The sequence below is a fragment of the Molothrus ater genome, chromosome 21 (genome assembly GCF_012460135.2).
Source record: "Molothrus ater isolate BHLD 08-10-18 breed brown headed cowbird chromosome 21, BPBGC_Mater_1.1, whole genome shotgun sequence".
Lineage (NCBI taxonomy): Eukaryota > Metazoa > Chordata > Aves > Passeriformes > Icteridae > Molothrus > Molothrus ater.
In genome coordinates, this window is record NC_050498.2 from 9,956,922 (window position 1) to 9,982,438 (window position 25,517).

Below are 25,517 nucleotides of genomic sequence, written 5' to 3' on the forward strand. Positions count from 1 at the left end.
CCCGTGGGGCCGGGACAAGGACCTGGAGCTGCTTTGGGAACAGTCCCAGCTGTGTGTGCACCTTGCACTGGGCAGGGGGGTGTGCGCCCCAAAACTGAGGGTGCAGAGATGCTGCAGTGCAGCTGTGGCACAGGGGGAGCCCACAGGTCCCCCAGGATCCAACCAGCTCCACACCTCCCCTTGTTGCTGTTCCCTGGGCAATCTCCAGCTCCACCACCCAAAGGGGCCCTTCCAGGGCTGCTCTGCTGGGGTTTGTGGCCTGGAGGGAAACGCATCCACCCGAGTTTCCTGCCCTGGGCCCTGATTGCACAGGCAGCCTGGCAGGAGGCAGAACAAATTGTCATAATTGTGTTTAATTAAAAAGCGTAAATGGATTATCTCCAGGTAAGGATGATTTATTTCACTAATCAGTCTGATCACGGGCAGTGTGCAGTCTGGAGCTGGAAATCATTGGGGGGAAATGGGGAATTCCTTTTCCCATCGCTCCCAAAGCATGGCAGGGTTTTAGCACAAAATCCATCCCAGAGGGAGGGGCCAAGCTGGGAGCTGCATCCCCAGGGGTGCCCTGGGTGTCCTCTCACGCAGGGCTCTTGCTCTGCATTGTTCTTTTGCTGTGATTTTGTGTTTTCAGATGCAAGCAGCTGCCTGGGCCCCTTTTTGCAGGGTTTGTGGCACATCCCATGGGTTTGGTGCAGGCTCTGTGGGGCTGCAGGGGCTGGGGAGGGCAGCCCTGGCCGGGGCAGAGCTGGCAGTGCCACTCCAGCCATCCCTGCAGCACGGGGGACACAGGTGGGACACTGAGCCCAGGGCCAGGCACCATCAGCACCAAACGAGCATAATTAATTGACCATCTGCTTGGAAAGCCAAGAATGAGGCAGCCCTGGGACGTGGCTGCCACGTCAGGAGCCTCCAGGATATCCCTGAAAGGTGAGAGCTGTGGGCACTGGGGTCTCACCCAGACATCCTGAGCTGCCCTTGGGTTGCTGCCAAGGTTTCTTCTGGGGCTCTCTGGTTTGGGAGCTGGGCATGCTCCAGGGAGGAGGCAGAGCCTGGGGCTGGGCTTTGTCAGGGATTGAAACCCAAGGGAAGGTGCCAAGCAGCCCCCCAGAAATGTCCCTGCAGCCCCCAGCCCCACCTAAGCACAGAACAGCTGCCCTGTTGTGGTTCTGTGTTTGGGGAATCATTTGAAACCATCACAACATGAGCTGGGAAATAAGGCACCTGTGGTGTTTTCTGTTATTCCTAAGAAAATTCTCCTTGTGTTTAATAGGTGATGTTTAATAAAAATGAAAATGAGCTTATCCTGAGCAGGCATGCACGCCAAAAGCTGGCATTTAAATTAGAAATTATGATTTAATAACTTGTCAAGAAACTCACCAATGTAACAGCGTGATAATTATTGAAAAGAGGCTTCATAAATACTGGAATGCCATGATCCAGGGGGAGAACTGAGCTGGGAAAAGCTGGGTGAGCTCTGTGGGACTGGGACTGGGCTGCAGCCCCCTGGCCCTCGACAGGGCAAGGCCCTTGGTGAAGTCCTGACAACAAAAATGGTGAAAAATGAAATTTCCTGGCAGCCTTGGGAGGTCAGGATTGCTCCCTTGCACCCCTGGAGCCTCCTCTGCAGCCTGGGCTGGTTTGCTGGGGAAATTCTCTTTGGTGAGGCCTTATTGTCTGAATCATGGCCCATCTCCTAATTTAAGCAGAATGTTCACTTAAGGACTTCTTAATATCTATTTGAAATGACAGTCCTGCCTTCCTGTTGGTCGATTGTGGTTCTCAGTGGGAAGGCCATTATTTCTGCCATGGTTTACAAAGCAGTTCAGGAGAAATCTGTGGCATAAATATTGAAGTATTGTAATAGATAATTCTGTGGATTTGGATGTGACAGAGCCTTGGCACAAGGCTGGGTTGGCAGCAAGGAGCGAAAAACCCAAACAAAAGCAAGGGGCAGGCTCAGCTTTGGGGTTCTGGTTCAGCCCCACATCCCAATGGGTCCCATTTCCTTGCTCATTTTTTCCTTACAATTCCCATCCTGGAGGAAACACTTGGGGATGAGTAAAAAGAGGGAAGGAAAAACAACAAGCTATGAAAGTGATGGGGAAAGATTGCTCTCCTGCTTCCTCTAAACCAGTAAAATGTCAAGGAAAAACCTTCACACAGATTTTTCCAGTATTTTTCAGTGGCAAATACATTTCCTTGGAGAAATTTCAGGTCATTCTGTGACTAAATAGTGAGTCTGCTTATTATTCTGTCTGCTTCTCCAGGACTTCTGTTTTTTATTATTTTTTTAAGTGAAAACAACTTGAGGACGAGAGAGAGAGAGAGAAAATCTCTTTGCCACTAAAATCAAACAGCTGCACTTGGCAGAAATTGGAACGGCCTGGGGTGGGGAGGGAAGAAAACTCTTAGTTGGTAATTTTGACTTGTAAAATGCCCGATACGAGGTTGGAGCATTCTGCAGCACACAGGGCCGTGCTCAGGGACACCCTGTCCTGTGTGACACCCCCTGAGCCCCCCACGCACCTCCCTGGCTCCCGGAGCCTGGCACAGCTGTGGGCAGCTTCCCCCGGAATTCAGGAAATCCGGGATTGCAGCCCCATCCCAGGGGTTATCCAGGGTGGGGTGGGATGGGTTTTTCTCCTGGATTTGCCCCTCTCTGCTGGGCCTTTGGTCCTTCCCTGGAATTCAGGAAATCCGGGATTGCAGCCCCATCCCAGGGGTTATCCAGGGTGGGATGGGTTTTTCTCCTGGATTTGCCCCTCTCTGCTGGGCCTTTGGTCCTTCCCCAGCCCCAAAGTTCTGGTGGGTTCCAGCTCACAGAACACCCTGAGCTGGGAATATTGGAAGAGTGGGAATATTGGAATAGTGGGAATGTTGGAATAGTGGGAATATTGGAATAGTGGGAATTATGGAATCCTGCTCCCCGTGTTTGCTGCAGGGTGCTGGGCCTGGGTGGATTTGCCCCTGTAAATTCCCAAGGCTGAGCTGGTTTCAGCTGGGGGCTGGCTGGGAATGGGCACAGCCCTTTTTCACTAAACCCCCCCAAAATGGGGCTGCCCTCCCTGCTGTGGGGTTCCCAACATTTCCCTGGACAGGAGGATGGAGAAGGACATGAGGGGGAGAGGCACCTTCACCTGGGCACAGGTTGAAGGAGAATTTCCCTGGGCATGGAGTTCAGTGAGTGCTGAAAGGTTTGGTCCTGAATTTCCTCAGGAACTGGATGATTTCCCACTGATTCCAAAACCAGGGATCTGGCCGCTGACTGCAGGATTTAGGGCCAGAGGGCTCCGTGGCTTGCAAGGTATTTCCCATAACAAAGGAGAAAGCAAAGAAAAGGAAAGGGAGGGAGAAAAAAAAGTGTGGAAAAGAAATGAGGAATGGTGAAATGAAGTTGTGCTCATTCAGCTCTCTCGCGATGCCCAGATCTCTGTCATTAATATTAAGCAATGCCTGACAATAGCACTCTGCATTTTCCAAAAGAATAACTATCAGCCTGGTAAACAAACCTGGGGACGCTCAGAATTCCGCAGGATGGCTCATCTACAGAGGCCTCATGATAAATGTAACAAGGCAACAGCCAGGGAAAAAAATTATTGTAAAAAAAAATTAAAATGTAGAGAATTGACATTTGGAATTGAGCTGGGATGTGCCAGAGCCTCATCAGCAAGGGGGGGCACCTGCAGCCCTCCCCAAACCCCAAGCCCAGGCTCATTGATATGCAGTTATTCACGTGTGCAGTAAATTCCAATTATGTTTACAGATGTCTGCTTAACATTTATGGAAAAGGAACCTCAGCATGGCTGAAATATCCTTATAAGGGTTTGGACCAGGCTTTTTTTTTTTTTTTTTTTTTTTTTAACCATCACCAATTTAATTATATTTTGCAGATTTATGAAAAAAAAACAACAAAAAACTTCCAGCTGAGCTCTCTGATAGAAGGTTTAACATCTAATGCATATATTTGGTTGTATGACCATTTCAGAGCTGTTTTAACTGTAATTTTTTTGTTTTCATATTAACTCAGGAGTTTCATTGATTTTTTTTTTTTTAAATGCACAAAAAAAGCAGCAACGTATCAGGGCAGTGAAAGATGAGCATGTTTTCATGTGGCTTCCTGCTGTAGGTAATTTTTTTCTTTATCTTGGAATTTCTTCCCTGCCCAGGGACTCCTTCACCTGGGCAGAGCCCACACTGAGCACTCCCCTCCAAAGGTGCATTTCCCAGTTCCAGTGGTAATGTGGATTTCCTGATTCTCACAGGAATAAGAAAAATGGGAATTTTCAAGCAATAAGTGGCTTCCCCCTTTCCTGCCCTGGGTCTGGGCTCTGGGAGCAGCTGCCTGGCACAGCCTCGCCCCCTTCCCTGGCATCAGCTGGGCCTCACAGGGGGAGGAAAAGGGCATTTTCTGTTAATTCTAGAATTATAAAACTACTCTATTTCCAAACATTTTTCCTCCTCTTTTCCCCTAAATTCTGAGCACTCATGGATTATTTCAGCTCGTAAGCAGCAGCCTGGTTCCACAGGTGTGGGGACAATTTGTGTCCAGATGGGCACCAAGCACTGGCACAGCCCTGGGGTGCCCAAGGCAGGGTCTGGGTGTTTTATTGGCGCTCCTGCCTTTCCTCTCCTGCAGGAAGGGTTTGTTTGAGTGGGCACCTCGTTGGTTGTGTGGGGGAGAGCAGGGATGGAGCTGCTCCTGTGCGCCCCATCTTGGGCACAGAGCTGCTGGCAGAGCCACAGGGGCAGAAACTCCTCCCTTCCTGAGCTCTGGAGCTGCTGCTCTGCCTTTACAGGAGAAGTGATGGCAGGGAATGACCTTGGGGTGGGTTTTTAGGGAGAGCTGGTAGCAGGGAATGACCTTGGGGTGGGTTTTTGAGGAGAGCTGGTAGCAGGGAATGACCTTGGGGTGGGTTTTTAGAGAGAGCTGGTAGCAGGAAATGACCTTGGGGTGGGTTTGGCTCAGTCAGGGAGTGTGCAGGTGATCCATGGCTCGGGGACCCATCAGGGACTCCCACAAAGCCAGGCTGGCATGAGGACAAAGCCCCGTCCCTGAGGTCAGGGGGCCCTTTGGGATGTCCCAGAAGGATGTCAGGATCAGGGCTGTGTGTCCCTGCTCTTGGCACAGCAGGAGTTAATGAGGGATTGCAGAGAGGCAGAGCAGGAAGATGAGGCTGTGGGGAGAGAAACTTATTTGATCTGAGGGCGTATGTGGAATAAATACAGCAGATTCTAAAAAGCAGTTTTGTTTATTAGCACACCCTTAAGGAAATAAATTGTACATCATTAGAAGCAGGCTCCTCAGCAGCCACTGCTGCTGTTATTAATGCATTTATCTCATAACCACACCAGTTTCTCTCAGCCATTCCTTCTGCAACCTTACAGGCTTTACAAATATTGACTAATTACAGCCATGTAGATTTTATTTCCACGACTGGAAAAGCCCCATTGGAAGGGAATTCTGCAGACTCACACTTTCTGAGCCTGAAGTTTCTGTTCTCACGTGTGGGGACATCACCAGCACAGACATCCCAGCTCCTGCTTGTTCTCAAAGGAAATGGTGACATTGCACAGGCAGGAGGAAGGCACTTGGTGAATCTGTTCACCAGGGTTTGGGGAAACAAGGCTTAAGTGTTTGCATGGGAAAATCTCCAGTGCCTTCATGGTGATGCCGGTTTGGGGTTGGTGTTCTGGAGAGAGGAGCGGAGCACCCTGGGGCTGGGCTGGCATGGAGCTCCTGGGGCCCGGAATTTGGTGACATTCTGTGAAGAGCCACAAACATGCCAAGGATAGATTTTTTACAATGGTGTTTGTTTTTTAAAGTGATTCTGAGTGGGGAGGGTTGGCCCTTGGTAGTGCCAGCGTGTGACTCTGTCCTGTGTGGGGACTCCCCTGGGGCACAGCGTGGGACAGCAGGATCCCCGTGGGGATGGAGCTCAACCCCTGGAAAAATGAGCTGGAACTAGGGAAATTTCACTTTTTAGACCAGAATGATTTGGGTTTTTTCATCCTGAGCACAGCATACTGATGCACCTAGGGAGGGTGGGATGGTGGCTGTGTGTGCCACATCCCCACCGTGGCGTTGAGAGGAGCTGTGTGCAGTCAGCCAGGCCTGGAGCATCACTCAGGGATGAGGGGAAGGAAACAGCAGCTCTGAATGTGCCTGTGGAGGCACCCAGAGCCAGGGGCCCTGCTGGGCTCCACTGCACTGACCCAGCTGCCTGGTCTGGGGTGTTGTGGGGAGAAGGAAGGGCAGAGCCTCCACGGCCTCTCGGATCCTTTAAAATAGAAAATCATATAAATAGGGCATGATCTAGCACTGTACCAAATGACAGAATCTATAGATAGCAGATTAGTCAGGACTGAGCTGGCAGGCACAAACACAGCCAGGAGCATTCAGTGTCCCCTGGGAGGGGGGCCTGGGGCAGGTGAGGTACCTGAGGTACCTGGCCCAGGTGATGCTGAGCCCAGCTCTGCCCCTGCATCTGCATTTTTCTGGCACAGTCCTGTCTGTTGGCATTTCAGTTATTTTTCCCAAACGTTCTGCGTGACAGTGATGTCAGCACCAAAGGTTGACATTGTGCTGATGACAAAAACCCCTCCGTGTGGAGAATGCTCTTCTGCAGTTGTTGAGGAGGAGTGTGATGCAGCAGCCCTCCTTCCTGACGGGCACGGAGGGCAGTGCCAGGGCTGGGCGCTGGGTGTGCTCCGTTCTCAGCAGCAGGAGCTGATCCTGGTGGGAAGGGAGGCTCTGCCCACTCTCAGAAAGAGCTGAAACGAGGAATCCGGCCCGGGTCACGCAGCAGGTCAGCGGCAGGAGCAGAGGGAGAGCTCCGGGCTCCCCCTTCCCTCCGGCCCTGCCGAGGAGCCGCGGGATCCGCCCGCGTTCAGAGAGGGGAGATTGACTCTCACTCCCTGGGAAGTTCAGCCACTGTGAAATTGGTAAATTACACAGGCCCACAGAACTTAGAAAAACAATATAATCCTGGGGGTACTGAAATAATTAATTTCCTAATCAAGTACACCTTGCTTTTTTGTTGTTGTTGTTTTTTAATTTGCAAATAGCACTCCGGTGTTATTCCCCGTTTCAGCCACGCCAAGGAAGGAATCTCCTGGGCAGCAGAGCCAGAGGGGCCCGAGGCAGGGGTGAGTCCCCCCAGGGGCTGCGGGCACCGGGGAGAAGCGGCCTCGGCACCGCCGGACCCCAGCGAGGGCCGGGCGATGCTTTTGGGGGAGGTTTTGCCGTGCTCTGGATCCAGCCCAGGACCGGGGAGAGAAGAGCCGGAGCCGCAGGGCTCCCGCCGGGGTTTGTGCTGGGCTCTCTCCTGCTCTCGCTGCACCCTTGTTTGCTTTAAATCACTTCAAATGCGGAGGCTGTCAGACAAGACAATTAACATGGGGAAGGGGGAAAGTATTACCATCCATTATTTGCCATAACATGAATTTAAGCCAGGAAGTCAAATGATAAAATATGTGGTGAAAAGTGTTGGTGGTGGGAGTGCCTAAATGAGTAATAGCCCTGGGCTTCTGAGCCTTGAACTTAACGTGCTAAGTAAATCCCCGAGGTCAAAAAGTATGAAAATTGTTGCAGCTTGGGGAGATATATTTTAACTTTGGAAAAGGTCCGTGTAGATCCGCTGCGGGGTCGGGGAGGCAGAGGCCGAGCAGCCGCAGCTCCGGGAGTTGGACCGATGGTCAGGGGATGGGTGCTTGTGTTTTTGGGGGAAAAAACAGAGAATGAAATATTGCAATGAAATCAGGCGAGGAGCTTGCGGGGCGGGATGAGCCGGGAGCGCTTTGTGCCGCCGGCAGCGGTGATGGGAGAGCGGCTGCACCCCCGGGATCCCGGCGGCACCGAACCGAACCGGGCCGGGATCCCGCCCCGCTCCGCTCCAACTCTTCCCCTTTAAAACTCCTGCTGCCGCTCGCGCTGACCATGCGGCCGGATTTATGGAGAGAGATGTTTTAGCAGAATCCCCCCGAGTCCCCCATCAGCCCTAAATCCCCAGCCCGCGCTCCCCGGGAGCCCTCCTGACACAGAGCATGCCAAAACAGCTTCGTTTTGCCTATGCATTAGCAATCTATTTTACCTTTTTGACATCTCTCACACATAAAACCGTAAGAGAGAAATAAAATATCTGTCTCTGGGCGAAAATAAAGCTTTGCCTCCCTCCTGATCTATAGGATATAAAATAAAGCCATGGCTTTGATAGTGGCTTTTCCTTAGACCGGAGTTGCTTTTGCACACACGGAGACAATGAAGATGGATGAGCCGGGAGCGGTGCATCCTCCGGGGGTTCGCTTCACCCTCTTTTTTTATAGCCCCCCCTCGCCCCCTCTACCTCTCCACTTTTCTTTCTTTTCTCTTTTATTCGCCTTTTATCCGCCCTTCACCCAGTGGAGGATCCCGCTCGGCTGTCCCGCAGCCGGGCTCGGCCCCGGCCCCGCTCCCAGCCGGGCTCGGGGACAGCCCCGGGCCCTTCCCGGCCACCCCGGGCCCTTCCCGGCCACTTTCCCGTCAGTCAGAGGCAGAGCCGCGCTCCTCGGATTTGTAATTATTTATTAACCGTATTTCCCATAAACAATGCATGAGCTCGGAGTGTAAGCGACAACATTTAGCGACGTGGGCAGAAACCCGGGAGGGCTAATCAGGGGGCTGGGGGGCAGGAAAATAAATAAGGAAAAGGAAAATAAATAGAAAAAAAAATTAAAGGAAAGGGAAAGGCGAGCGGAGCCGGGTGGCGACAGTGTGGTGGTGTTTACCCTCAGCATCGACCCGAGTGTGGCAGGATAAACTGGGACCTTCTAATACATAATTTAAAGATCTTTTTCCTCTTCTTTTTTTTTTTTTTTCCAAGCTCTTTTAAAACAAACCTGGGGATGGATCCCGTCCAGCCGTGGGGTTTATGGTGCGGGGATGTTCTGAAGGCTTAATTACATCTTAACTTCAATATTTGGCCAGAGCATTAACCGCATATATATTTAATCAGGCGGAGGCGCTCTTTCTGCGGGGGAAGGTGCTGGGGACGGGGGGGAGGTGGGACCCCCACACCGGGAGAGGCCCCCGCCCCGTCCCGAGCTGCCCCGGGCGCGGAGGGGTCGGAACGGGAGCTCGGGGCCGCCCCCGCCCCGTCGGGGACCCCGCCGGGCCCCGGCCCCGAGCCCGCGCGCGGTGCGGGAGAAAGGTTCAAAAGGAGGGAAAAAAGAAAATCAAATTTAAAATGAATGGGAAAAGAGGGGAAACTCAGCGCTGTCGGGGATGGATGTCGGTGAAAGCGTCTGCCGGTGCGTGGGAGGGAAGTTTTTGCCCGGCTGGGGATGCGGGGATGGCTCCACAAGGAACCGCGGTGGGGGCTCGGGGCTTGTGCAGCACCGGCACCCGTAAAGGAGAGAGAAATCCCATTACTGAGCGCAGCGGTGGCGAAAGGGGGTGGTAAACAGGGTGATGGTTAACTAAAAAGATGGGAACGACACCCATAAAATGCAAATTTAAACTCGCCTGAAAGGGACTTGTTTTTTTTCTTCGGTATTAGATTTAAAATGAATTTGAGTTTGGGTTTGTTTGGCGGTTTTGTTTGGGTTTTTTTTTTACTCTTTTTTTTTACCTCTCTCTTTATTTGGGTCTCTTTCACCAGTCACTATTTTACTTACACTCTCTATTTTTTTTAATTTTTTTTTCCTCTTGTAATTTCCATCCTCAAAAGAAAAAAAATATCCCTTTTTAAAACATCTACCGATTTCTCCCTTTCCTTTCTTTCTTTTCTTTTTTACTCTCTTAATGTCCCTCCTTTCCAGCACCGGAGCCGGCCGGGGTTGCTCTGGAGCATCCCGGCCGCTCCCCGCGGGGCTCGGGCACCGACCCGGGAAGGGGCCTGGGCGAATTGCAAAACGGAGTGAAAACCAAAAACTGCCCCGTGCCCTGCAGCCGGCCCTGCGAGGGGGCGGCACACGGGGGTTCCCCCCTCGGGCTCCGGGCGTGCCGGGGTTGCAGGAGCCGGGGCAGCCCGCGGATGCCGGGGTTGATTTTCGGATCTGCTGGAGACAAGCGCGGGCGGTTCGGCCTCTCAAACGCCTGCTCGGGGTCGGGATCCCCGCCGGGGGTGAGGCGGAGGGGACACCCCGCGGTCCCCTCCTGTCCCGAGCGGGGCTCGGGGGGTTCGGGCGGACAGAGCCCCCCCCCCCGCCCCCGGGAAGCGCAGCGGAGCGAGGGGACCCCGGAGCCCGCGGGGAGGGGCTGGGCACGGCCTGAGCCCCCCGGCAGCGGGGGGAGAACCAGATGCTTTCGCTAACGCCTGGGAAAGGAGAAAAAAAAAAATCGCTGTGAAAAACTGGTGCTTGATGGACGCGAGATGCTCACCGCCTTCCCCTCATTCATCCCCAGCGACACATGGCACCGGGGCCGCGGCAGCGCTCCCCTGACGGCACCCGCAGCTGTCGCTTCCCGGGCATGAGAAGCGCCCATGTGCGGGCACCGGGCGGGGCGGGCCCGGCTCCGCTGACCCCCGGCAGCTGCGCGGGGAGCCCCGGTGCGCGCCCCGACGGGGCCGAGGGTGACAGCGGGACCCGGCCCGGGGCTTTTCAACACCCGCGGGAGCTCCGAGGCCATGGCTCGGCCCAGGACAGCCCCGGCACCGCCTCTCCCGGCCCGGGCACGCTCTGCATCCTGCGCCCCGCGTGGAGCGCGTTTGCTGCCTTCCTTTTTCTTTCTGTCTTCCAATTTATGCCTTCCCGCTTTTTTTTTTTTTTTTTTAATTTTTTTCCCCCTCTCAAGGACGAGGAAAACGGACGTGAAAGAGAGCGAGGGCAGTGGGTCCAGGCGGGGGATGCTGCGGGCTCCGGGGCGAGCCTCCGCCATGCCCGCGCCCGGCCGCGGCTCTCGGTGGTGCGAGCACCCCCGGGCGCGCTCGGTCCCTTCCATGCCCGGGCTCAGCCCGCTGGGACGGGGAGAGGGGCGGGCTCCGGGGCCGGGAGGGGCCGGGGCCAGGCGGTGACGCCTCCCCGGAGCGGCGGCTCCCGACGGGCAGCAAAGCGCGAAGGGAAGAGAAACCTCGTCCGCACCGCCCCGGTACCGACCGGCCCCTGGAAGGTAAAAGCGAATTAATGTTTATTTACCAAAAAAAAAGAGAAAAAATAAAGGTACACGGCGATGGCCGGTGCTGCTCGGCCCCGGACGAGCGCCGGTAACGGAACCACGGCGAAGTTAGCGGCGCCTCCGCTGTGCCCTCGGCGGTCGGGTGGCCCCGGGCCCGCCGCCCCCTCCCCACCGGGGCTGCCCCGCCGGAGCGTCCCGGGCCGCGCTCCCGGCCCCGCCGCACCGCTCCGCCCAGGAAAAGCGGCCCGCCCCGGGCTCCTGCTGGACTCCGCGCCCCGCGGACACCCCGCGCCCTCGGGGAACCCACGGCCAAGCGGGATCTCGTTTGTCGCCGGTGCCAGCGAGGCGCTCCGCCGGCCGGCGGCGGCACCGGGTCTCTCTAACGGCTCCGTGACCCCGCGGGGGTGCCAGACCCCACCGAGCGGCTCCTCGTGCGCACCGTGCCCGCGTCCGTGCCCCCTCACACCTACCGCAGCATCGCGCTCGGCGGGCCGGGCCGGCCGTCGGCGGGGCGGTCGGTCGGTGCGTCTGTCGGTGCGTCTGTCGGTGTGTCGGCCGGTGCGTCGGTCGGTGCGTCGGTCGCTCGGCGGGCCGGCGGGCGGAGGCGGCGGTGGCGCCCCGGCGGCTCTATAAAGGGGCGCGGACGCCCCGTCCGGCGGCGGCGCGGCGGGCGCGGGGGGGCGGCGTTGGCGGCGCGGATTGGCCGCGGCGGGCGGTGACGTGGGCGCGCGGTCCATAAGGCTGCGGCGGCGGCGGCGCCGGGACCATGCAGAGCCCCTGCGCGGCCGGACGGCGGGGCCGCCCCTCTGCCCCGCGCCCTCCGCCCGGCCCGGCCCGCCCGCCCCGGGCCCTGCGCTCCGCCACCGCCGGGCCATGCCACGCCGGGGACACGGGCGGCCGCCGCGGGTAGCGATGCGCGCGGGTAGGTAGGACGGACGGACGGACGGACAGACGGACGGACGGACAGAGCTGGGCGCGACGGTGCCGCCGAGACGTCGAGGGAGAGAGAACGAGAAAAGAGAGAGAGAGAGAGAGAGAGAAGGAGAGCGAGCGGCGGAGCGAGGAGCGGCGGAGCGTGTCCCCGTCCCCGCGTGTCCCCATCCCCGCGTCAGGACGCGCAGGGCGATGTCGCCGCGGCAGCAGCCACAGCCCGTGTGACCGCCACCGCCTCTCCATGTCCCGGCTCGTTATTTATTATTATTATTGTTGTTGTTGTTGTTGTTATTATATTTTTCCTCCTTTGATTTCTCATTGGGAAAAGCACTTTGACTCCTGACTGCTCTACCTCAGACCTTAGAAAAACTCATCACGCTCGCTTTTTGGCGGTTTTATTTTTAATTTTTTTAATTTTTATTTTTCTGAGCGCCGATTTTATAGCCGTAATTGTTTTATTGTTACTATTATTATTACTATTATTATTATTATTATTATTATTATTATTATTATTATTATTATTATTATTATCCGTGTGGTTGGTAGCGGCCGGGATCCTGCGGCTGTGTCGAAGCGCTGGGCAGTGGGGGGTTCTCCTGTGTACCCCTTCTAGGACACTCGAACGAAGATTTTTCTTCTTCCTCCCTTTCTTTTTATCCTTCTTCACTTCTCCAAGGCTTTTAAAAGATACGTACACAAAAACAAGAAAAAGAAAGAAAGAAAGAAAACAAAACAAAACCAAACCTTCGCCGGTGTTGTCGTCTTTCTAAAAAAAAAAAAAAATTGTTTTTATTTATTTTTTTTTCCTTGATACCTGGGAAACCGCTGCCCCCCTCAGAACTAACCAAAGACAATGGTTCACTGTGCAGGCTGCAAAAGGCCGATCTTGGACCGGTTTTTGTTGAATGTACTGGACAGGGCTTGGCATGTGAAGTGTGTTCAGTGCTGTGAATGTAAATGCAATTTGACAGAGAAATGCTTTTCGCGAGAAGGCAAGCTTTACTGCAAAAACGACTTCTTTCGGTGAGTACCGGCCTCCGCCTGCCCCCACCGCTCCTCTCCGTTCGTTTTTCGCCTCCATTTTTTCCCTTTATTTTTGTTGTTTCCCCCGTTGTCAGCGGGACCCACAAGCGCCTCTTCCCTCCCCGTGACACGCGAGCATCTCAAACCGCGGCTGCTTCTCCCGGTGATCTCGGGCAGGGGACGGGCGGGGGTCGGGCCCGTTGATGCCGCCGCTCTCCGCGTCCCCCGGCCGAGCTCGAGTTGCCCAAAGTTCCCTCCCAACTATCGACCGGCGCTGCGGGCCGGGCCCGGGCCGGAGGAGCGCGGGCACCGTCCCGGGCCCGGTGCGGCGGAACGGGGATGACCGGGCCGTGAGCCCGGCGTTGTTCCCGGTGCCGCCCGGCGGGGAAGGCGCGGTGCGGGAGCATCCCGTGCACCGGAGCCAGGCCGGCCCGAGGGCAGCGAGCCTCCGCCGATGGATGGATGGATGGATGGATGGATGGATGGATGGATGGATGGATGGATGGATGGATGGATGGATGGATGGAGAGGGAAGCGGTGACCGACGCTCGCTCGCCGCCGCTCTCCCCGCGCGTCCCGGCCCGCTGCGGCGCCGGCATCAATCCCGGCTCGGAGCGGCCGCCGGTACCGCTGCCCGCCGGGCCCCGCCGCCGCACACCGGCGATAAGGGCAAGGGCCGGGGAGGCCGTACAGCGGCACAACGCCCGGCCCGGCCCGGCGGAACGCGGCCCCGAGCGCCGCCGCCGCTTCTCCCTGGGCACGGGGACGGGCACTGCTCCGAGCTCCATCGCTTCTCCCTGGGCACGGGGACGGGCACTGCTCCGAGCTCCATCGCTTCTCCCTGGGCACGGGGACGGGCCCGGCACTGCTCCGGTCCCGCTTCCCAGAGCCCCGCGGGGCACGGGAGGCCTCCGGCCGCGGTGCGGGTCCGGCCCCGCCGTCCCCCGGCTCTCCGCTCCGGCCGCAGCGCCACCGAGGCCGGTACGGACGGACAGAACGAGGGGGATTCCTGCGGGCTGATTGTCAGAGCGCCCTTCGTGCGGGTGTGGGGGCGCGGGGACACCCGGGCAGCGCAGCCTCGGCGTTCGGCGATGCCGAGCGCTGCCCAGGCCGGGTTTGATTTTTATTTTGAAAAGCGGCGATATCGGGGAGAGAGAGCGCTCTGCGGGGATGCCGTATTTGGTTCAATGCCGTTTTCCGTGGCCGAGCAGGGTGTGTGGAGACCGCGGTCGGGGCCCCGTTGCCGGGCGCTGCTGACCGCGGCCCGGCCTCTCCCCGCAGGTGTTTCGGGACCAAGTGCGCGGGCTGTGCCCAGGGCATCTCCCCCAGCGACCTGGTCCGCAGGGCGCGGAGCAAAGTGTTCCACTTGAACTGTTTTACGTGTATGATGTGTAACAAGCAACTCTCCACCGGCGAGGAGCTCTACATCATAGACGAGAACAAGTTTGTCTGCAAAGAAGATTACCTAAATAACAGCAATACTGCCAAAGAAAACAGCCTGCATTCAGGTGAGGAGCGCGGCGGGGGCGATGAAGGCGGGGATGCGCTCAGCACCGGCTGCTCCTTGGGATGAGACGCTCCTCTCCTTCTTCCTTCTCTTCTTTCTTCTGTCTTCTCCTTTCTGCTCTTCCTCCTTTCTCTCTTATCCCTTGTCTTCCTCCTCTCTCTTCTCCCTTCACTCTCCCTTTCTTTTCGTCTCCTTCTTGTCTCCCTTTTATTTTTCTTCTTCTCCCCTTTTTCGTTTCCCTCCTTTTCCCTCTCCCCCGGTCCTACCGCGGCCCGTCCCTCGCGGTCGGTGTTTCCCCCCGGCTGAGCGTGACCCGGGTTTGTTCTCCCCAGCCACCACCGGCAGTGACCCCAGCCTGTCCCCCGACTCTCAAGACCCCTCCCAGGACGACGCCAAGGACTCGGAAAGCGCCAACGTGTCCGACAAGGAGACGGGGAGCAACGAAAACGACGACCAGAACCTGGGGGCCAAGCGGCGGGGACCCCGCACCACCATCAAAGCCAAACAGCTAGAGACTCTGAAAGCCGCCTTCGCGGCCACCCCAAAACCCACCCGGCACATCAGGGAGCAGCTGGCACAGGAGACCGGCCTCAACATGCGGGTCATCCAGGTACCGCCGCCTCCGGGCACCGGGCACGGCTCCGGGGGATGCGGGAGCGAGGAGGGGCCGGTGCCCGGCACCCTCCGCACTGCGGGGCCCGGGGAAGCCCCGCCGGCCTTTGAAATCGTTATTACCGAGGCGTCCCGGTGCTTCCCGGTGCTTCCCGGTCCCGGTCGGCGGGGACGGAGCCGCGGCTTTACCCGCAGAAATCCTAAAGAAGCTGCAAACAGTATCGAAATTAATAACCAGAAATGTGAGGGGTTAATGGGTAAATAAGAATGACAACGCGCTGGAATTATTAAAAGGTTTATAAACCCGCAGCGCTGGGGTAATGGGGGGTTAAAGGACCATTAGAGACGAGGTTAGGTTGGAGAGGCTCAGTGTGAGGGTAATTAGCAGTAATCTTGTCAGGGTAATAAGAATTAACTCAATCATTCTTGACCTGCAGTCGGTGGGGAGCGGGGCCGCCGTCACGCGTGGGTTCGGCCGCGCTTGGAGCGCGGCTCGGTGCGCACCGGGCACAGACCGGGAAAGGGAAAAGCGCAGCCCCGGGATGGGCATGGGGATGGAGATGGGGATGGAGGGGAAGGGAGAGCGCGATCCCTCTCGGGCTCCCGGGAGCGGGACCCGCGGCTCCCGTGACCGGCGCCTCTCCCGCCGCCCTGCCAGGTGTGGTTCCAGAACCGGCGCTCCAAGGAGCGGCGGATGAAGCAGCTGAGCGCGCTGGGCGCCCGGCGACACGCGTTCTTCCGCAGCCCGCGCAGGATGCGGCCGCTCGTGGACCGGCTGGAGCCCGGCGAGCTCATCCCCAACGGGCCCTTCTCCTTCTACGGAGGTGGGTACCGCTGCCCCGCGCTGCCTCTCTCCGTGCCGGCCTCTGGCCGCGCTGCCGGCGCGATCCCGGCGCTCTCCCGCTGTTCCCCCGGTGCTTTCGGGAGCGCCGCTTTGTGTCGGTGGCCCCGCTGCTCGGCGGGAAGGGGGAGCCCGGCCAGCTCGGTCACTCGTTTCCCCTCGGGTTCGTGGGTGACACCCCGAGCCCCCCCCGGCCGCGCCGTCCCCGCTCGGGTACCTGCCCGCCTGTTACCGTCCCTCTCTCTCTCTTTGTCCGCCAGATTACCAGAGCGAGTATTACGGCCCTGGAAGCAATTACGATTTCTTCCCGCAAGGACCGCCTTCGTCTCAAGCGCAGACCCCCGTGGATCTCCCGTTCGTGCCCTCCTCGGGGCCGTCAGGGACCCCGCTGGGGGCCATGGACCACCCCCTGCCCGGACATCACCCCTCGAGTGAGGCTCAGCGCTTCACTGACATCATGTCGCACCCCCCGGGAGACTCGCCCAGCCCCGAACCCAACCTGCCCGGGTCCTTGCACTCCATGTCCGCAGAAGTTTTTGGCCCCAGCCCCCCATTTTCGTCGATATCCGTCAACGGTGGTGCTAACTACAGCAATCACTTGTCCCACCCTCCAGAGATGAACGAAGCGGCTGTGTGGTAGCTTTAAACAAACTGGGTCTAAGTAAGTGATGATCATCTAGTCTGCTTATTGTTATGGTGTACAGAAATGAATTCATATAACATCTCTCCCGCCCTAAGACAATTTTACCTTGGGAACGAACTGAATCCCATCGCTCCAAGGCAAGCTTTGCTCTAGACCAGGACAATCTCCATGTTATGGTTGTATCAAACAAGCAAGGGGACTTTTTTGTACCATTGACAAAGAAACTGGGGAAGCTGTACAGTAAAAGTGCTGCCATTCCGTAGGATGGCTAAGTTTGATTACCCTGTTGGATGTCATCCTAAGAGCCACAATCCTTAGAAACTTCTCGTTAAAAAAAAAAAAAAAATTAAAAAATAATTGAATGAAGGAGAGGTCAAAGAAAAGGGGAAAAAAAAGCTTCAAGAACTCTCTATAGCGTTCCTGGTTAAGGATGGTTCTGGCATTATGAATCTGTTTGTTCATTTTTGTCTCTCAGAAAGTTCGACAACAAGAAACTCTTTTTAGCTTCAGCCATTTCAGCCTGCTGACGATCAGGTGGGACAACTTTTCCTTTTTCCTTTCTTGTTTTCTTTTCTGTTTTGTTTCGGTTGTTTTGGTTTGGTTTTTGTTTGGTTTTTGTTTGTTTTTTTTTTCAAAAATAGCAAATACTAAATGTTAAGCCCTCAGCACCAACTCTTCTACCTTCACAAAGCTACACGTACAAAACCTCCTCATCATAGCAAAGGTCACCACCCAGACCTCTAACGAAAATGACTTGAAAAAACAAACAAACAAACAAAAAGTATTCTACCTTCACAGAGAGAGAAAAGCTAAACAAAAAGACTCTATTGAACTAAAAACAGTCAACTGTTTACGTCTAATGTTAAATTCAGGAGCTCAATGTTTTACTAATAAATCCTGTTTTAGAAAAACCTCTTGTTCAAAAGCAAAAGATTTTGAGCAGCCAACCAAAATAGTTCATTTTCTTTTCTGTAGATGTTCTAACAGATTGCAGGGCTTGTGGTTCACTGTGCTAGTTTGTAAAAGGTGTTGTTTACAGAAGGCAAAGAAAAAAGAAACCCACAAAACCCAGACAGTTGCCAAATAAAGTAAATATATAGCACAAATACTGTAAGGTGCTTTGCACCAGCAACCCGAGAAGGTGTTTAAAAAGTGTTACAAGGTTAAAAAGAAAAAAAAAAAAAAGACAAACAAACATCTTTGCTAATTTTTAGTCCTGTTGAACATTCATGGAATTGTTAATATGACTTATATAGACCCACACAGGTTTTATTTTTGTGTCTTTAAAATAAAAGTCCAAAATATTTAAATTTTATGGTCAAATATGCAGTCAACAGCTGCTACTTTTTTCTTTATATATTAAATTTCTCATATGTCTTTTATTGTTCTAATGAACCTAAGCTTGTGTGACCTCCAGTGCATATTAGACCATTCACTGTATGAAAGAAAACATGTTGGATAAAATTTGTGCGTTTTTAATAAAATTAGAAAATCTGATGTTTAGATAACTTGTGTTTCATTTGATGTTTTAAGCAATTTTTGGAAATTGATTCTCCTGAGTAAAATAGCCCTGAGGAGGAATGCTCCACTCTGCTGCTAATCCTGGGCAGCTCTTTGGCTCTGGTGGAACTCTAAGCCCTGGTGTCGATGCAGACAGCGGCCAGAGGCAGCTCCAGCCTTTCTTTCCATCTCCAGCCTCAGTTGTTGAAGTCCAAATACCCTGTTCCACGGCATTTTAAATTTTAAAATTCAGAAAGAATCCAATTATTCAATATCTTCAGTTATTCGTGCTCTTTGCTAAGAGAGACGTTCGAAATGCTGATTTTATGCATAAACAAAAATGTGTTGAAAATGTAAAACGCTTGCAAAGATACGGTTTGCAATTGATCCACTTTTAGTTAATTCTCTGAAGGTAATTTTGGGGTTTTTTTCTCCTAATTGGGCAGTTTGGACACAGCATAGCCTCAATGTCCTGACAGTAATTTGAATCCTTTTTTCTTAGAGCTGAGGCAGAGTCAATGCTTTGGCGGCGTTTGCTCGTTCTGAAGTTCTCTGAAGGGCACTGGGGGAGAATATTTTGCTTTGCCCTCGATGCAGCCTCATTCTCTTGGATAAAAAATGAAACAAAAAAATCCTGGAGCCTTGCAAAATGCCAAATTTCACGTTTTAATTATCAAGCGTGGCAGGACCGTGAATATTCAGTTCTTCAAAAGCAAAATTCCCGCTGATTCCGAGAGGAGCTGGAGCTGTGCTGGGGACAAAGAGTCAGGTTGGGTTCTGCAGAGCCTCTGGTTTGAATGTTCCACCTGCTGGGTTAAAGGAAAGGGACGAGCTGGGATTGCATCTCCTCCTTCCTCTCCACGCGCCGGGGCTTGGGCTGCCTTCGCTTCCTTTGATGCAGACACAGAATTTTATGGTAAACCCCAGACTTCCCCATTCCCATCATTTCTCTCTTCGGACTGGGGGTGGGAAAAGAACCAACTCCAAATGCTTTTGAGTTGTATAGTTTGTAATTTTCAATGGTGATTTTTGATTTTGTTCAATACCTAATTTCTATGCCCAGCAGAGGGGCCACCTAGATGAAGCAATAGTTCACTTTAAACACAAAATGTCTTATATAATAACAATATAAAGATAAAAAACTATCTGCAAGGGATCTGTTAGTGTTTCTAAAAAAATAATTCATGCTTTATTAAATACAGGGGAGACTTCTTAAACTCCTGGACTCCGTGTCTAACTCATTTGTTTGTCTTTTGTGCTATTGCCATGTTTTGTTGCTCTGGTTTGCATTTATATAAGCAGAGGAATGGGTGATTTATTTATTCCAAACTTCTACTTATCTGGGAAAGATAAATATTGCTGTTTGTGCTGCTGGGCTGGGCTGCTGCTTTACTGTTGAATCAATGATTTTAAATGAGGACTTCACCAAATAGGTTTGTGCTGCAGGAAATTCTGAGGGGTTCTTCCCTTTCTTTCTTTCTTTCTTTCTCTCTCCCTCGGTCCTTGTACAGTTTATTCTGTGTTCATTCGGGCAGTGACAAGGCTCGGTTTAGGGCCAGTGTTAGGCTCGGTTTAGGTCAGTTTAGGCTGTAAAAAGGAGGGTTTGTCGTTTTGTGATGCTCCCATCGCTTCCTCGGGGCTGTGCTGGGTTTGGGGGAGCCCAGGAGCCGTTCCCATGGCCGAGGCCGAGCCCCAGCCCGTGGAGATTGGAATTCTGCTCTCCTCAGAGCGAGCTCGGTGCGTCTGAAGCCCCTAATCCAGCAACAATTGCACAGTCAAACTCCTTTTGAAGGCATTGTCGCGTTGGGCTCTTGTAAGTCCTTGTTTACAAGAGCATTTCCATTGACTCCAGCGGCGTTCCCTGGGTGGGTGGGTGGAGGGATGGATGGATGGATGGATGGATGGATGGATGGATGGATGGATGGATGGATGGATGGATGGATGGATGGATGGATGGATGGATGGGAGAAGGGCCTGGGGCCATCCCAGGGTCCTGCACTGTCTCTGCCGTGCAGAGCCCAGCTCTGTGTCCGTGCAAGGCCTCCCCAGGAGCCCTTTGGGCAGTAACTGCTCTCTTTTGGTCTCTCCTGCTGCCTGAGGTGCCCTCGGGGCTGTGTCCCAGCCGAGGGCAGAGCTGGCACTGCCCCTGCCCTGCCTGAGCTGAAGATCCGTGCACAGCCCCTGTGAGAGCTGCTCCAGCCCCGGGAGAAGGGCCCCGGCACCTGCTGTGAGTACTGTCCACGTGGGGCTGCTCTCTGCGAGGGGACCTTGCAGGGTGACCAAAGTCTGTCAAATGCTGCGAGTTTCCAGCAGCCAAAGCTCTGCTTTTGGCCCAGATGTCCCACAGTGTCCCCACCGAGGCTCCTCTCTGCCCACTCCCTCCCTCCCTGGGCGCTGCTGGGATCTGTTTGCTTGGGCATGGAAAGAGATTTGGGAAGATCTGTATCCCAGGAGTAAGGACGTACTTAAATGATGATTTGTAGATAAATTATTTGTAATATTTTGATGTCTGTACCCAGGTGCTGAGCGTTGGGTACAGGATACAAATTGATAAATAAATATCATTTTAAACTATCAGTGGTGATTGACATACTTTTGCCATCCTGGGAAGTGGCAGATATTGCAGTGTCCTTTCAGGAGTGGTTCCTTTTGCTGTAGTCTGGATTTGTATCTTGAATATCTGTGTTGTCTTTAAGTTTTGCATGTTTTTACAATATGAAACTGAAGCATTTGCAATCCCCCTTTCTGTTCCTACCCCTAATAGATAAATTCACATCTACTAAGTTTAAACAATTGATTCAAATCCTCCTATGCTGGTGAGCTGGGAACAAGGAATTGTGATGCTGGAGCAGGTTTTGGGAGATCCTTTCTTTGTCTCTGCCATGGCACTGGGGTGCTCAGCATTCCTCATGCCAACAAAACACCCATGAAGTTATCAATGAAATTAGTGTGTCCATTTAAATATATTTTGATTACAAATCTGGCATTTGTTTATTTGTTTATAGTACTTGTGGTGGGCTCGTGCTTGGAAAGCAGAGTTTGATGTGAGAGTTGTTCACTCATTAAATGCAGAATTGTAACGCAGGAATTGGAGAGGAAACGTGGCCTTGTGGTGAGGTGGCCTCCAAATTCCCCGCTCCACGTCCCTGGGGTTGCTGGAACCGTGGCTGTGGGGTGTTCTTGGGGTGTTCTCAGGGTGTCCCTGCAGGGCTGTTCCCGTTGGCACACGGGATCACAGTTGCTGTTTTTGTTGGCATCTCGTGGTTTTGTTGTGGGAACATCCCTTGGTGACCCTGCTGGGACACGGCTGTGACTGGGCTCTCTTACAGCTCCTGCTCCCGGGTGGCACCAAACCCAGGGACAGCCCTGCACTGCTCACAGCTTGGGAAATCTAAGAATTAGGGGCATTTTTGCTGCTTGGTTTTACTCCAAGCTCCCTCCGAGGAATCTGACCCTGCTCGGGCTGCTGGGATCCCTCGTGGCTGGGAGGAAATCCTTGGGCCAGGTCTGCAGGGCAGGGCTGGGCTGTCCAGGGTGCCTGGGCAGGGTGACAATTGTGGCACAGCACAGAACCAGGGCTGGAAAAGCTCAGAGCCGAGTGAGAGGAACTCCCAGGGGCTGTGGGGGATTTCTGGGAGTGAAGCCCGTGGGAGAGGCTGCCTCACACACTGCCCTGGTGCCTGTCTGTGCACAGGAGAGCACACGGGTGGCTTGCTTGAAAATCAGACATTTTGCTCCTTCTAAAACCAGTTTTTGTCTAGTTTTTAAATTGCCTTTGGGTGGCCTTTAAAATTCTTATCTGCTGTAAGGATCTTTGGGCTGTGCATCTCTTCAGACACACTCTGTTCCTTCTATTTTTCAATGTAGGAACCATTAAGGGTTGATAAAATCTTTAAAGCAATTGTGTTTTTTGAATGAGGGATGGGTTAGGAATAGCAGAAGTACTCAAGTAAATAAAAGCACAGAAGAAAAATACTAATAAATATTTATAAGGAGAGTTTTTTTTATGTACATAATCTAAATTTTATGTAATTTGTTTTAGCGGATGGGGTTTGCTTGTGTTCTTTTCTGTTTCTCCCCAGTTCTTTTCACTTCTTTTTTCTCTCCTTTTCACGGATAAATTGTGTTGCTGGTTTAAAAAGAAAATTTTAACTGAACTAGCATGACTGAAACGATAAAGGTCAGTTTGGAGAAGGACATTTGCTCGCCCAAGCGTTGGCAAGATCAGCCCCAGCTCGTGGCTATTTTTGGCCAGCACAAGGCCCTCTGTATATGGGTCAAATTTCGCTGTTGATGAAGTCAGTCAATGAAATTCAGCGACTCCAGGGTGGGTAATTCCCGTGGATCTGTGGGAACGCCGTTGGAATGGGCTCCTCAGCCCCTGTGGTCCCTCCTGGCAGTGCCCGAGGGGCTCCGCGCCTCCACCCCGGCCCATTCCTGTGCTCTGGTCAAGGAATGGCTCTGAAAGGTGGACTCATATTAACAACCTGTAACTGTACAGCCATGCAGGAGGATGTGCAGCCCTTCCCTGCCAGCACTTCCATCTCATCTGACAATTTCCCAAAAGCTCCACGGGCGCGGCAGCGAGAGACGCTGAGTGGGAGAAATTGGAAGCTGTTTATACAGCCCAGCCTCTTCCACCTTCCCTTGTTTATCTGCTCTGTGTTCAGGTTATTCCCATCCTAGCAAACAGGCATGTGAATAAAAAAGTAAAATTAAGAGGGAAAATGCCAAGGAGATGATGTCAGTGAGGTTGATGGAGTTTCTAAACAGGCCAAGGGTTCCTCTGAACCGACCGTGAGGCATAAAAAGCCTTTCACGAGCACCTTCAATGAAAATGTATCAATACAGTTTTTGTACAAATATTCCCCTGCTCTATTCTGAGTCCCAGGCACGGCAGCATGGTTGGAGGGCATGTGAACCAGAAATTAAAACCCAGCCCTGGAGTCTGATTTAATTACCCTGCTAAGTGAAAGGCAGAGGAGAGAGAATAAACAGCGGCAAAGGCGACTCTGTGGGTGAAATATTTTAACAATCCCCGACTTTCACGGGCTGCAGCCGCTGTTTGATGTGGCTTTGTATTGACTGCATCTCCTCCTGAAAAATTGTGAATTAACAGGTCCTGTGGCTGCGGGAGCGAGCCGGGGGTGACCCAGTGGTGAGGGGTCCCCCACACCTGAGCACGCGTTTTGTTCTGCACGGGTGTGAGTGATGGATGTGGCACAGAAGAGGAACAGGCGAGCTCTGCCAGGCCCCCTGGGTTTACAGCTGTGGGGACGTGGATTTGAATGCATTGCTGCCTTTGGGATTTATATGGAGCAATTGTCCCATTAGTCTCAGTGGGTGAAATCCTGATCTCAGTGGCCTGAGTATCAAAAACGCTGGGACTTCAAGAAGCTCATTTTTTACTCCAAAGGACTAATGCAACTCACTTGTATTTTTTATTAATTCTGCTGGGTCTGTTTTATTTAACCATCACTAAAAGCCTCTCTCCCTTCATTAACAGGGCAATTCATTATTTGTGAGGGTAGAGAACATCCCTTTTTCACCCTAAGAGTGCAGAGGTTTGAAAATGCAATTATGCAGGGGAGTCTTGGCACTAGTTCCGTGGTTGTGTGAGTGGTTAGTTACTCAGAAGTAACTGCACAGGTAAGCACTTGTTCCTGCTACTTAATTTTCCATGGATTTATTTCTCCAGGCTCCTCCCTTTGTTTATGGTGGCATCTGGGAACAAAATACCAACAAACTCAAAAGGTACAAAAAAAGGAAAACCTTGAAGCAAAGCCAGGGAAGATACGCTGTGCATGCCTCCTGGTTTATAAGTTTTCTGGTTTTTCAAATAAATAAAGAATTTTTCTTTGTAAATAAATAAATAAACAAACAACAAATAAAAATCAGTGTTTAATTTCTCATTGCTGGAGAAGGGGTAACCCCCACCATCGATTACGCAGAGCATTAGAACCATCCATCCTGCCGTGATAAAATAAATGCAAACTACAAAACTGAGCTGGATTTTGTGCTGTTGAGTATTTTAAAGCTTGGGGAGGGCGGTTGGCTGTGAAAATGTGCGTTTTCAGTAAACACTTGGTTTTCTATAAATCCAGCTTTATTTTGTCCTCCGGGTACGCAGCGTCAGGGAGGGTCCCAGCGGGGCCGGGAAGGGGAGGGCGATGTTTGGGTTTTTCCAGCCGCTCCCTCGCCGTGCCTGCCAGGTTTCTCCCGGCCGTGGGAGCCCGGTGGAGGCGATGGGAATTCCTGATATTCCTCTGCCCTCTGTAGGAGAAGCGCCCGCATGAGCCGTGCGGCGGGATGGATGCGGCTGCACGCCGGCCCCGTCCTCCCAGCACCGCCACCTCCTGCTCCTTTCCATGGCATTTAAAGGCACCTCGGGGGCAGGGAGGACAAGAAGGGGATGAGCATCAGCTCGCTCGGGTTCGCAGGGGGCTGCTGGAGCCCTCGCGGGTGAAACCCCAGCGCTGGATGTGGAAAGCCCAAATCTGGAGCTCATCATTGTAGGGTCTGAAGCTCAGAGCTTCATCAGCAGCTCGAATTGTAGAGGCTGAGTGGGGGCCCTGCTCCCTGGAACAAAATCCATGACAGCCTCCCCGGTTCCAGGCAATTCCTGGCGTTTTGGGGCCACCTCAGGAGCACAGAGAGGGGCCGGGAGAGGCTGGCAGAGGGCAAGCCCAGAGAACCCGTCCCTGCTAATGCCCTCTGCAGGGATGTCTGCATCGCCCGGCTGCTGCTCCTCGGCCACAGTGTGACCCCAGGAGCCAAAATTCCCGAATTCCCCGTGGCTGGTGTCACTCAGGTGTAACTCGGGTGTAACTCAGGTGTAAGGATCTATCTGTGGCCTGAGAACGCAGCTCCGGGACCTCGCTGCTGTGAGAGGGACTCCAGCAGAGGCCACAGAATACCTAACACAGGACAGGAGGAGAATTAATTCAGTTCTGCACAGCTGGAGAGGCAGAGAAACTTTGACGTTGATTTAAAGCAATAGTTGTCATATTGTGTATTATTAATGGCACTTTGCTGCCGGCTTGGGATCCGGCACCGTGAGCCCAGTTCCCACAGCCCTGCTGCCCACAAGGGCTGCGAATCCCCCGGTAATAGTGGGGGGGCTCGGGGGGCTCCGGCTGGATCCCGGTGTGACCCTAGGATCGTTCCCGGTTGGATCCCGGGCTCATTCCCTGCTGGATCTCGGGTTTATTCCCGGTTGGATCTCGGGTTTATTCCCGTTTGGATCTCCCGTTTATTCCCGGTTGGATCCCGGCGAGCCCGGGCGCCCCCCAGGCCCCGCGCGCCGCCCCGGCCCCGCCCCGTCCCCTCACGCAGGCCCCGCCCCCAGCCCCGCCCCGCTCTCCCC

At 53.7% G+C, this 25,517-nt stretch overlaps 1 protein-coding gene and 1 long non-coding RNA gene across 2 annotated transcripts; one reads left to right on the forward strand and one right to left on the reverse strand.

Annotated features, from left to right (window-relative positions):
* Window positions 1–8,543: 8,543 nt before the first annotated feature.
* LOC129046905 (uncharacterized) lies at window positions 8,544–11,647 on the reverse strand. The gene is made up of 2 exons (XR_008508753.1): window positions 11,563–11,647; window positions 8,544–10,292 (listed from the first exon to the last, which is right to left on the reverse strand). It is a non-coding gene; the product is annotated as an uncharacterized LOC129046905 (long non-coding RNA).
* A 1,231-nt stretch (window positions 11,648–12,878) lies between these two features.
* Window positions 12,879–18,148, forward strand: LHX1 (LIM homeobox 1). Its single transcript, XM_036394901.2, has 5 exons — window positions 12,879–13,048; window positions 14,330–14,556; window positions 14,888–15,165; window positions 15,826–15,991; window positions 16,269–18,148. The coding sequence occupies exons 1-5, from the start codon at window positions 12,879–12,881 to the stop codon at window positions 16,646–16,648; spliced, it is 1,221 nt and encodes a 406-aa protein (XP_036250794.1). The 3' UTR covers window positions 16,649–18,148.
* Window positions 18,149–25,517: the final 7,369 nt, after the last annotated feature.

Bases quoted from the DNA above. Each gene is read 5' to 3' on its own strand.
- LHX1 (XM_036394901.2), top strand. From the start codon at position 12,879: ATGGTTCACTGTGCAGGCTGCAAAAGGCCGATCTTGGACCGGTTTTTG. The intron at 13,049-14,329 runs GTGAGTACCGGC...CTCTCCCCGCAG, and splicing joins TGCAAAAACGACTTCTTTCG to GTGTTTCGGGACCAAGTGCG. The intron at 15,992-16,268 runs GTGGGTACCGCT...TTTGTCCGCCAG, and splicing joins GCCCTTCTCCTTCTACGGAG to ATTACCAGAGCGAGTATTAC.